Below are 13,786 nucleotides of genomic sequence, written 5' to 3' on the forward strand. Positions count from 1 at the left end.
CACCAATTTCTTTAACTTTTGGAAAACAATTCAACTTATACTTTCAGGACTATAGTTGTTTTTGTTGGAGGAATTACTTGATGAATAATCTCCAAGTCCAAAGGTGCTGCTGATTCCCCTATGTTGGATGCATGATCAACTTCAGTATATTGTCCTTGGCTCCTTCTTTCTGCAGGATTGTGTGAAATTCTAAATCACCAGCTTCGCTTTCATCAAGAGGACTCATTCCTCTCTCGTTCAACGAATTTACCTCCACCACTTCTTTGGCCACATCATTGTCAACCAACAACAAATGTACTACCTGAAGTCCAAATTTAATTGAACAAAATAATATATATTAGCAATACGTCTTCGATCTAATACATTCTAGATTAGTTATAACCATTGAGACTTGCAAAATCATTATAAATTGAACCTTGTCAACTGAGAAGCTAAATGCATGTCACTGCCTGAGTTAATAATTTCCAGTTATGTTGAAAAGAGTGATGCATGCTAGCATTCCTTTAACCGACACAAGTCATGTACCATGCAGCTTTTTTGGTTACAGTCACGAACCATGCATGATTCTTTTGCAAAACAGCTCCTGAATATTCTATTTCATATTTGATGATATTCGTAATAGGAACAAGATTGATAGACACTCCCAAACAGAAAAACGAACCCTCCAACACCCTGTGATATGACATAAAGTAAATTATTTTATTATTTAATATATTTAATACAAGGAAAAATAATAATAATAATAATAATAAATGTTTTGTCATTTGTCTCAAGGATGTATGGTATTGTGCAGTGGTACGTGTATCATTGCTATTTTACTTTGTATCACTTCATAATTTCAAGTATTCTAATGTAAAACGTTCATAAATGCGACTAAATTGTTGAGAAATGAATAATTAATGGCTGAAAAATATGTGATATAGAGATTAAAAAAATAGAAATATATGATAAAAGGGAGATAAAAAGGAGAAAAATAGAAATATAGTTGATATAAAGATTATAAAAAAGAGAAATATTGATGAGAAGGTTAAAAGATTGTGTCCAAATATCATTGCTCAAATTAAAAAGGTCATAAAAGAACAAATTAAAACAGTCAGAAATGCATGCCTCAAACTGCTTCCTTGACGCAGCTACTTTTGTTCCGGTAGTAAGTTTTAGATCATTTAGAAGTTGAGGTTACAAATAATTTATAAACATCCTCTCTTCTCAATTCACTTGAGGTACTTTTTAAGTGATAAAATCGTGACAGTCCACCCTTAAATACGGAGATTCTAATGATGTCTAGAGATTTGAGACAGAACATTGGCGAGAGTCGAGGCCACGGGTTTGAGGTGGGAACACCTTGGTTGTCATTCTCGTCGAACACTCCCTCCTTCTTGAATTGCTTAACATGTTCCACCAAAAATTTCAATGCAAGAACTGGTTGTTTGTGACAGCAATATGAAGCGGAGTGTCCCCTCTAGACGTTTTGGTTTCAACAGTGAGATAACATGAATTCTTCCTTCGACTGCGGCACAATGAAGAGCAAGCCTTCCCTCCTAACAAATTATGGTCCACTTTCAAGAGCTCAAACACGACCTGAAGATGGCCATTGGCAGAAGCAAGGTGCAAGGGAGATTAGGTCAGGATTACATAAGTACCCCAAAAAACACGCTTGGTGTGTGGACCTTTCCGTTCGATTTTTTGATATTTTCTGTGAACGTTCCATTTTAGATTTTTTACAATTCCTCCACCGTTAAATTGGAATTAAATTAATTGATGATAATTTTAGAATAATAATTTAGACAATTTAGACTTTCAATAATAATGTAGTGGTACAAATGAACTAGTATTGTTTTAAAATTATAAATTGAAGGATGCTATCAACACTTTTTTTTAATAAATTCTATGTTATTAGTTAAAATTTATTAAAAATTATAAAATCGTAAAAAAATGTAAAATTTACAAAATTTTATGATTTTTAATAATTAATAAAAAAGAATATGTTTTAAAAAAATATATTAAAAAATATGTTACTGACTAAATTTATAAAAAATATGTTAATAAGTTGAATTATTGCAAAAATATGCTTTGTTTTTTTTCCGTCAAAAGTAATTATATTTAATTTTATGGAATAAATCATATTTTATGTGCATTAAACTGAATTTTAAATCATTATTATTTTTTTATCACGTGAAATTATTTTTCCATCCTAATTATTTTTTTTAGTTCCATCTCTAATTATGTAGGAAATTTTATGATTTATCAGATCATTTTACAAAAATTTTATGATTAAGATTTTATAGTTTGATCAATTTTCTTGAATATATATAGAATAATTTATATTAATTAAGAAAATTAGTTAATATCATTAATTTTATTTAAAAATATTTTTTATAAATTGATCTTTATTGAAACTTGATATGAAAAATAAGAAAAATAATTAGAAATATAATATCAATTAAATGAAGAATATTTTAAGAATTATTTCATTAAATATGATGAAATTTATTAAGGTTTGTTTATATTTTAAACTAGCATAATAATGTGCATGAACTTATATTTAAAATTGTTGGAAGTAACGGTTTTGCAATTTTTTTTAGTATATTAACAGAGCTATAAAACTACGAGGATATAAAGCATGGGTTAAATCAACCAACAAAGGAATAGAAATAAAAACAAGACGAACCTCACAAATCTTGTACTGATAATTGCTTCAAGTGTTGTATTTAGCAAAACAATCAGTGACTTGATTTGTTTCCCATGATCAAACAATCAGGAATCAACTTAAGAACTAAGAACACAAAGGATAACTAGTGTAAGAAATCCATCAAGTTTATCTCTCCAGCACAATAACGGTTTAGTATTGGATTTTCTTGATAATTTTCTTTTATAAATTTATCTTATTTAAGTATATGAAGTACACTTTAAAAGATAATTAAAGTGTATCAATAATTGTTGTTTAAAAAAATAATAATTAAAAATGTGATAAAATCATAATTATGAAACTCTACCTTTTCCTCCTTCATCTTCTATTTTTTTTTCTTCCGTTAGTTTTCTTCTTCCTCTTGCTATTCTCCTCTTATCTCATTCCATGCTTGTTGTCTTCTTTATGATGAAGAGGGATATAAGTTATTTAATCAGATTAATAAAAGAAATAAACTTGACTTAAGTTGAGAGATTAATGGTGAAGGTGGGGAGTCACAAAGTCCAATATAATGATAACAGAATATGGAAAAGTTAGGGTATGAGCATCTCTGATAGAATGATGGGAGCAAAATGAGTCCTCAAAGTTACCTTTCTCTTTTGTGCGTCGTCCACCTTTTCCATGAATCTCAGAGTCTCACTTCTATTCTGTTGGTTTTTTATTTTTCCTGTTAGAGGTTGGGTCACAACCCCAAAAACCATGCATTTTTTGTTGGCCCAAACCAATGAAAAAACACACTTTTTATGAAATATAGCCCGTTTAGGGTTGACAAAAGTAGCCTAAGATAAAAGGAAAATGAAAACGACAATAAAATAAGAAAAACAAAATGAGAACAATAAATAAATAAACAAGCAAACTGTGAAATAAAATAAAATAAAAAGGTGGATAGAATTAGTTGTTCACAATTTTACCTTTTTACTTATATTACTGCAAAATGTGAACATCAACGTAATAAAAGATAGGCAAAAGGCACACTATAAGTTTGTCTGTTGACATTCAAAGGATGTTTCACCCGATTGTGGACAAATCATAGGGTGACACAAAATGGTACTGCAAACGTAGCATAACTATCTATTAATTTGGTGTCTTTCATAATTTTTATATGACTATAGTTAATTTAAAGAACTAACTTAAATACACTGTATATATACAGTTTTTATAAAGTCATCTAATCATAAATATAATAAATTTGTTGATTTTTATAATTATTTTAAGAAAAGTGACTAACACATTTTTTTAAAATATTTTTTAATATGTTTATTATTAATGAAAAATTATTAAATTATAAGAATAGTTCATATGGGTTTCCATTTTTTCCAAATGAAACATTTAAAGACATAGATTCTAATAATTGATTACATGGGGGATCCAACCTTTCAATTCATAAATGTAAATTTTAAATAAGAAATGAGACTTATAATTTTCTTGAATTTCTAATAAATTTTAATCAGTATATTAAAAAAATGTATTAAAAGAATGTCTCCAGGGATAGAATTTAATCTCAAATTTTAAACAAAAACATAGTCGTGGTTGTTTCCGTCTCCCCTTTTCTTTTCCTTCCATAACACAGTCCACACAAATGGAGATTGTTTATGAGGACAAGCGCCAAACAGTTGTTACAGTGTACTGGATTATTTAAAATTTTGATATAAGCTGTTGTTTTTCTATTCTCTGTTTTCTTGTAAATGCTTTATTTTGTATTTTTAAATTATCAATATTCGATCTGCTGATAACATCTCCAGTAATCAGAAAATTCAATATTAGAGCCAAATTCCATGTGGTCTGGCACATTCTCTTAAATTTATCACCATTTTTTAGGAAAATATATAATAAATTATAGGAACAGAAGCTGCTAAATCATGAAAAGGTTAACCTTTCCATTTTAGAAGTATAATTTTTCTTCTTCCTTTTGATGAGAATAAAAAGTTGGATGAGATGATAATAATGAGGGACATGCTAGGTGCACCCAGCAACATTGCTGGTGCACCCAGCAATTAGGTGAATGGGCAAAATTGACCTTGTATTAAAAAAATAATTCCTTCTTTCGAAAGAAGGTTCTTCCGGTAGAACAATTTATTCTATCAGAAGAACCTTCTTCTGGAGAAGTTACCGGAAAAAGTTCTTCCGGTAACTTCTCCGGAAGAAGGTTCTTCCGGATGAACAATTTGTTCTACCGAAAGAACCTTCTTCCGGAGAAGCTACCGGAAGAAGGTTCTTTCGATAGAATAAATTGTTCATCCGGAAGAACCTTCTTCCGGAAAGTTTTCGGAAGAAGGTTCTTCCGGTAGAACAAATTGTTCATCCGGAAGAACCTTCTTCCGGAAGAATAAATTGTTCTACCGGAAGAACCTTCTTCTGGAAACTTTCCGGAAGAACCTTCTTCCGGAAGAACAACAATTTCTTCTTCCGGAAGAAGGTTTTTCCAGAAAGCTTCCGGAAGAAGGTTATTCCGGAAAGCTTCCGAAAAAAGGTTCTTCCGGTAGAACACAAATTGTTCTTTCGGAAGAAGGTTCTTCTGAAAAGTTTCCGGAAGAACCTTCTTCCGAAAGATTTTTGGAAGAACCTTCTTCCGGAAGAAGAAATTATTTTTTTTAACGCAAGGGCAATTTTGCCCATTCACCTAATTGTTGGGTGCACCAGCAATGTTGCTGGTGCACCTAGCATGTCCCTAATAATGAGCTGGTCAACTAGGCCCATGTTATGTTGCTTCTATTGATATCTGTAAGTGAGCCCAGCCCAATAAACGAGGGAGGGGGGACGAATGGAGAAAAGAATTCTATATAAAAAGGATTTGTTTCTTAAAAAAATATTTTTTAGGTAAAAATAGTTTAAATAATATATCAAAAAAACTTATTTTGTTAAAAATATATATTTTTAAAATAAATAAACTTAAACAAACTTGTCCTTCATCATATTTGACGAAAGCACTTGAATTGAGCCAACACTCAATTTACATAGGTCCACAGTGTAATTGTCAACTTTTAGATGGGAGTAAGACTAGCTTCGTCATGTATTTAACAATACGATTCAATCTTTTTGCGGAAATGGTATATTTTCTAAGCTAAAGCTTCTGTCTTGATGAACAATATTTATCGATTGATACTATAACTTAAAGATTGTTGGGGCAAATTGAGAGTGATGGCTCCGCAACAGTGAAGCGATATTAGAGATGAAACCTTTGAAGATGATGATCCTAAAAAAAAGAAGGGACAACAAAAGAAAAATACAATTCTTCAAGGCATGTGCAAACAATTATTTGGATACAAAGAATTGGTGGCTTTCTGTTGTTCTATTATTTTATAGTAATTTTCGGCATGTAGATTGATTCTCTTTGTGAATCATCTCATATCTTTTAGTAAAAAAAAATTATCATTCAAGGAGTCAATCTCATTATCCTTAATGAAAAGTCCTTTTAAGGACTAATCACAACTCATCTCTTGCTAGATGAAGACTCACATCTTTTTTTCTTCATTTCTTCTATCATCAAGTTTTTGAGATAATAAATATTACCTTTTATAAAGTGTGTATTATCTCCATTTTATTTATTACCTTACAAACTTGTAAAAGAAAATGAAGAGAATCCATTTCTCACATTGTGTCTTTTCTTAAAAGGAAAATGCTATGACTCAATCTCGTACCTGATATTTCATTAATAATCTTGATTAGTGTTGCATCACGAAAATGAATGAGGGAGCAAAACTTTTGCAGCATAATGAATAAAATGTGCCAAAATTAAATTCCCTACATAAGAGGTTGTTGTCATGGGTCCAGCTTGGTGTGTGTGCCGTTAGATTTATGCAATTCTGCCCGCCAACTAAACAAGAACACCGAAAGCGCATAGAATTCCATATAAGCAATAGAATAGAGTATATTATTACTACTTACCATCACCATTTTATAAATATATATCTAAAAACCAAGCGTGAAACCCACTCAGTTGAAGAATCAATCTCTCCCTTTCACCTTTCTCCATAGCCTACCACTTTTCTTCTTTCTCTGCTTTCATCTATCTACTCTCACTTCTCTTCACACACTGAGACACAGAGAGAGAGAGAGAACAAAAAAAGAAAGGGAGTGATGGGTGTGAGACTCAGTGTTTTCTTTTTATAATGAACAAAGTACTACACATCCTCTTCTTCACTGAAGAAGATGGCAATTCAGCACCACAATGAACAACTAGAGCATAATGAAAATGTCTCATCTGTCCTTGATGCCCTTTACTGCGATGAAGGAAAGTGGGAGGATGAAGAGGAGGAGGAAGAAGATGATGAAGAAAGTGAAGTAACAACAAACACTGGAACTTCTCTTTTCCCTCTGCTCATGTTGGAGCAAGACTTGTTCTGGGAAGATGAGGAACTAAACTCTCTCTTTTCCAAAGAGAAGGTTCAACATGAAGAAGCCTATGACTATAACAATCTGAACAGTGATGATAATAATAGCAATGATAACAATAATAATAACAATAATGTGCTTTTGGACTCTTGTCTCTCTCAGCCTCGTCGTGAGGCAGTGGAATGGATACTGAAAGTCAATGCTCACTATGGATTCTCTGCTCTCACTGCAACACTGGCCGTTACTTACCTGGATAGGTTCCTTCTAAGCTTCCATTTTCAAAGGGAGAAGCCATGGATGATCCAGCTTGTGGCTGTCACTTGCATCTCTTTGGCTGCAAAAGTTGAAGAAACTCAAGTGCCTCTTCTCTTGGACCTTCAAGTAGGTTCATCATTACAAAAACTTTGTTAATTCAAGTGTGTGCTTTTGTTCATTCATCTTAGATAGATAGATATCTTATTATGATGATGTTTGTGTTTTCAGGTGCAAGACACAAAGTATGTGTTTGAGGCAAAGACTATTCAGAGAATGGAGCTCCTGGTGCTGTCCACCCTCAAATGGAAGATGCACCCCGTGACCCCTCTCTCCTTTCTAGATCACATTATAAGAAGGCTTGGATTGAAAACACATCTTCACTGGGAGTTTCTCAGGCGCTGTGAGCATCTTCTTTTGTCTGTGCTTTTAGGTAAGCATCTTTAAGAATAATAATGACTATAGTACTCACTATTTCAGATACCATTATTGAGTTCACTGAAGACTTTTAACTCTTTTTTGCATCAGTACAAATGAATGAATGAGGATGTTGTGTTGTTTTTCTTATCATTTGGTATGTATGTTTTGTTGTGTCTAGATTCAAGATTTGTTGGTTGTCTTCCTTCTGTGTTGGCCACTGCAACAATGCTGCATGTTATAGACCAGATTAAACACAATGGTGGGATGGAATACAAAAATCAGCTTCTGAGTGTTCTCAAAATTAGCAAGGTTAGTGTCTACATCAGGATGTCAAAGTACTATTTGTTTATTTATCATTAGCCCATGTACATGATTGTGAAGAACATGAGTTACATGACCATGAGCACCATGTTAATTAGATTAAGATTAAAATAAAGACAAATACTAATTAGTATCCTCAGGACATAAGAAATTAAAAAAAAAAATATTTTTATTGAAATACTTAAATTTGAGTTGTTTATGACTTTTTTTACATTCTCTTATAATTAATTTTCAGATTAAATTTTTCTTTTCTTTTAATTCTTTGACTAATATCCCATAAGGGGTTAGCAAGACCGTAAAATAAAATGCTGAGAATGTCATTAATGCACATGATAAGCACATTATTTGATCCTAGTTTACTGGTGTGCATTTTAACAGGAGAAAGTAGATGAGTGTTATAATGCCATTCTCCAACTCTCAAATGTCAATAATTATGGTCATAACAACAACACTAGCAAGCGCAAGTATGAGCAAATCCCAAGCAGCCCAAGTGGCGTTATTGATGCTGCATTTTGCTCTGATGGTTCCAACGATTCGTGGGCAGTGGGGTCATCATTATATTCACCACCAGAGCCTCTCTTCAAGAAGAGCAGAACCCAAGGACAACAAATGAAATTGTCACCACTTAACCGGGTCATTGTCGGAATTGTTGGCACCTCTCCTTAATTAAATACCCCTTTCACAAACCAAAAAAGAAGTCTTATATTTTATTTACTGTGGTAATTAGTCTTCCATGCATGTTGCTGAACTTCAGAGCCTTCCCCTCTATATGTATCTCTTCATTTCCAACAATGTCCCTCATTCATTTAACATTTCTTGAAGAGGCAAGGTGGTGGTGGTTCAGGAATGAGTGGTCTATCTCTGAGGGAAGAGGAGGACAGAGTTGGCAATGAAGAATTGAAGACAATCATCAGCACTCTATAATATGTTTCAGGCACTCTTTTTTAATTGTTCAATGGGTCTCATATAGACCATACCAAATTTGGACATATTTTATATCATATTTTCTATAATAAATTGGGAACAATTTTGTTCATTTGTATATGCTCTTATTCACTTTCTTGTGTGCTTGAATTTTTTTGTTGGAGGGGTACCGTGACATAGAGATGAGACTGAAAATGGTCCACCCTAAGCTTTTTTACCATATGTTTTCTTATGATGTGGTGTTTTATAAGGAAAAAAACCACTGAGACAGAACAAAATAAGAAGGGTTTTTGTACACATTAAGAAGAGGGATTTGTTTGCATGTGAAGGGAGTAGTAGTTTGTCGGCCAGTGGGGTTTTGGTCATAGGGGAGGGGGGCGGGTTTCTTGATTGGGGGATTCAGTCTTTTGACCTCGTAACAAGGGCCAAAAACTTGATCTTATAATATTGAACTCATCCTAATACTCTATAACCTAACCCCAGACCCACTGAAAACAACACCAAACTATTCATTATTCATTAGCTTAGCCCTATAGCTACAAGCACTTCGAGAATAGCGTGGTCTGTATGTGGGGCCCTCCTAAGTCTCATATGTCCCTCTAGTAATTAATTATAGAGTTTAATGATTATTGAGAATATAAAATATTTTTATATTATTATTTAATTATAATTTATTATTAATATGATATTTAAAGTATTTATTCTATATGATAAATTATAATTAAATGATATAATTTTTTTTACAACGACTGTTTTTCTCTTAATTATACATGTTTTTTTAATACTTATAGTTGGCTTTGCATGTCATTATTTGGTGGATAATTAGAGTAAGATAGCATTAATTAATCATATGGTACATTAGAACCTTTTAGTTGGAAACTTGAAAAGAGTTGTCACTGCAATATTAATTGCATACTCTTCCTTCTGCACAATCTTAGAGGCATGTAAGGACGAACATGCCTAGCATAATTTATTTTGGTTTATATGACTTATACTCTGTGGTCAGCTCCTGTACATCTGTGCCAATCCAACAACCGTAACGCAATAGTATAATTTAGACGGTAACGTTATTTTAGTTCAATGCATTAAATTAAATTCTCAAACGTGATAACCACTTCAAAATATGTCCTTGTAATTATAATATTAACAAAATATAGATGGCGGTATTCAAGCGCGTTTTCTCTATTTTTCATGTCTAATAGTAATGTATTTAAAATATTTAATTTTTCATTTTGAATTGAGCAACCAATCTGGTAGTCCTTAGCTATAAATAAGTTGTCAGAAAGCTCCTAAGTTTCCGATATGTTAATTTCTTTCTGATGTAAATAGACAGCATATCTTGATAATTGCTGTGATGTATAATTTGAAAACGAAGTCTGCATGTATATAAAGTTATAAACCTCACTTCGAATTAGTTTTTCTGGTTCCTAGCTGTTATTAGTTGTCACACTTTATCTGTTCAATTATCAAGTCTAATTGCACCATACTTATGCATTTGCAGTCAATAGTAGGAGACAATTTATTAGTCGTGTCTATTTTAGCACTAATGACAAACCGAGAACATATCGAAGAACATGGGGAAACACTTTTACAACTAATTCAAAGTAGTGGGATACACAGCATTAACTTTTCAATACTTATGCACCCTTTGCTTTGTTAGTCGTTAGTTGGATTAGACTAACTATGATTAAGTGCACACTCTTTTTACAGAAACAAGAAAGGTGGCATGCTCCATGTGGATAACATTCCGTAGACCTTCCCTTTCTCTAAGTTGCGTGGAGATTATTTTTTTCTTTTTTGTTTTTCTTCCTACTGCTTTTTCTTTTATGAATGCAAAGATTTATGATGATCATTCTAGTGGATTCACTATAGTGCATGCTTCACCTTTTGGTTGTTCTCTTTGCTTTATTTTTTTATTTTTTATTTTTGTCTTTGTTCTGGTGTGAAAACAAAAATAAAGTTCATTCTTCTTTTTTCACGTGTATAACGCAAATAATTTCTATAAAGATAGTGTATGTAAAAACGCTTGGTATGTGAGCATGATGTAATAAGAATGGCACATATGTAATGGTTTAGTATTTTAGAACAGATTTTCTTGGAGGAGTTTAAAGGCATAAGAGGGCCATATTTGTTTGTCTCCATGAAATGGAGTGAGTAGTAAACAAGAAAAGAAGTTAAGTAGAATTATAATTGTTTTGGTTTTATTGGTGACTTTGACAAAACACCCACTAATTGTAAATTATGATAGGATGCATAAAGGTAGGAGATTTTATTATGGGAGACAAAATCTGATTTTGTAGGAAGATTGTCTCTGGTTCTATTAATATTTTTTTCTACTTTAAGTTTGGTAGATTAAAGATAGTACTAGATGGATGCTAGCCATCATGACTTCATGGAGTCAGAGGGAGAAAAACTCAAGAAGTGGAAAATGTTTTTCCAAAAGGAAACAGCCTTACTCCTAAGGACCAAAGTTTATGAGATCAGTAATGTAATGCCCCCACACCAATAATTGTAGAATAATATGATGCCTTGGGGCTTAGCTCGGTGATTTTGAACTTTCTCTTTTGACCTAGTCTCATCCTGTGTTTGCCATTGTTTAATAAATTCAAATGAATACATATTTGGGCTAAAACCCCTCAATGTAATTTTCCTCTGGTCTTTTCTTGCTTACAGCTGTAAAGTCTAAAAGAAACAATAAAAGAGGACCATATATGCTAGTGGACCCCACAAAGGTTTTTCTAGAGTTCATGGAAAGTGGAAACACTGCTTAGGCTGCACAATAAAAACATACTCTTCAATCTTTGATAAAATAGCCGCTTCATAGCTACAGCCATATCTACTTGTGGAAAGGTGAAGCTGGTGACCATTCTTACTGTAAACCATCCCAAAATGCTACAAATCATGCAACTCTAACCGTTAATAGTTTCTCTTCTCCCACTAATAATGATGACACTGCTATTTGTTAGAAGCAAGAAAAGTGAAAATATCATAAAAGCAATTAATGGTGATTAACTTGTTTACTAGTACTTAAAGAAAACTGCTATATAATAATGGAATGGACATAGAATTTATCTCACCGTTTCACTCCATGTCTAACAAAATATTCATTTCTAGTTGGCATAAAATATATCGTTAAGATTTCACCCCAAAAAAATGTATGCTAGATTACATTTTGCATGACATGTACTGTTGGACATTTTAGTATAATTGATCTCTTTATTATGTTAAAATAAGAGTGTACGCTTGTTTTAATGTAATAACGAGATGTTCGGTTTAGACAAATTTTGGAAGTTACATGGAAGTTACTAAAACTTTCATCAACGGTTGGAAGTTACATGGAAGTTACTAAAACTTCCATCAACGGCAGTTTTATTTTAAAAAAAAAAAAACTTCCATCAACCACCAAAAATCACCTGTTCTTTAATCATAAATAATCATTCTGGTTCAGAAAGCATAACGGGGTGACAAAACATACAAGACCAAAACAAAACTCTTGAATTATAATCTTCTGATTTTATCCGATTGAACAATTTTGGTTGAACCCCGAAATTTGATTCAATCTGAAAGTGTTATACACGACTTCAAATTTATCCAGTATTATCTCGATTTTAAAATTAACCAACAAAAGATTGAATCAATTCTTTCGAGATGACGAACGATAGTTCGAAGATGACAAGCAAGTTTGCGAAGTTGGACAATTTTGAAGGGCAGGATTTCAGAAGATGGCAGAAGAAGATGCACTTTCTTTTGACAACATTGAATGTGGTGTATGTGTTGAGTACACCGATGCCGGTATATATGAAAGACAAAACTCTGGATCAAACAAGGAAGCGTTCGAAATGGGAGAACGACGATTACATTTGTCGTGGACACATTCTGAACGGTATGTCTGACTCTCTCTTTGATATTTATCAAAATGTTGAGTTTGCTAAGGAATTATGGGACTCTCTTGAATCCAAGTATATGGCAGAAGATGCATCAAGTAACAAATTCTTAGTTAGTAATTTCTTTAATTACAAAATGATTGATTCGAGGCCTGTTATGGAACAATATAATGAACTGCTGCGGATTTTGGGTCAGTTTACTCAACATGATTTGAAAATGGATGAATCCATTGCAGTTTCATCTATAATTGATAAACTGTCTTCTTCTTGGAAAGACTTCAAGCATACCTTGAAACATAAGAAGGAAGAGTTGACTCTAGTTCAACTCGGTAGTCATTTCATGATTGAGGAGTCGCTGAGGGCTCAGGAAATTGACAAAGTCAATAATAAAAACGTAGCAGGTTCCTCTTCCGTTAATATGGTAGAGGAAAGTGGAACAGTTAAGCAAAATTACAATGCTAAAGGTAACAAACGAAAATTTCAAGGAAATAAGAACAAAGGTCCAAACAAACAGACAAAATTGTCATGTTGGAAGTGTGGGAAACCTGATCATTTAAAGAGGGATTGCCGGGTGTTCAAAGGAAAGAACAAGGCTGGTCCAAGTAGGTCTAATGATCCTGAAAAGCAACAAGGTCGGATTGTAGTGAATAATTTTAATTCGAATACGAATTCAAATTATGTATCACTAATATCTGATGTATTCTATGTGCAGGATGATGACGTTGCTTGGTGGTTTGATTCGGGAACAACAAGCCATGTGTGCAAAGATTGTCGTTGGTTCAAGGAATTTAGACCAATCGATGATGGCTCTATTGTGAAGATGAGCAATGTTGCAACTGAACCAATCCTAGGATTAGGTTGTGTGAATTTAGTTTTTACTTCCGGAAAAAGTTTGTATTTGGATAATGTCTTATTTGTACCTGGTATTCATAAGAACTTATTGTCTGGTATGGTTTTAAATAATTGT

The 13,786-nt window shown here is 32.7% G+C and overlaps 1 protein-coding gene across 1 annotated transcript; it reads left to right on the top strand.

The window, feature by feature from the left end:
- The first annotated feature begins 6,380 nt into the window (after positions 1-6,380).
- Positions 6,381-9,053, top strand: LOC114403803 (cyclin-D3-1-like). The gene is made up of 4 exons (XM_028366970.1): positions 6,381-7,399; positions 7,502-7,703; positions 7,869-7,999; positions 8,390-9,053. Exons 1-4 carry the CDS (start codon positions 6,836-6,838, stop codon positions 8,675-8,677), a joined length of 1,185 nt encoding a protein of 394 aa, XP_028222771.1. The 5' UTR covers positions 6,381-6,835; the 3' UTR covers positions 8,678-9,053.
- Positions 9,054-13,786: the final 4,733 nt, after the last annotated feature.

Source organism: Glycine soja, chromosome 20 (genome assembly GCF_004193775.1).
Source record: "Glycine soja cultivar W05 chromosome 20, ASM419377v2, whole genome shotgun sequence".
NCBI lineage: Eukaryota > Viridiplantae > Streptophyta > Magnoliopsida > Fabales > Fabaceae > Glycine > Glycine soja.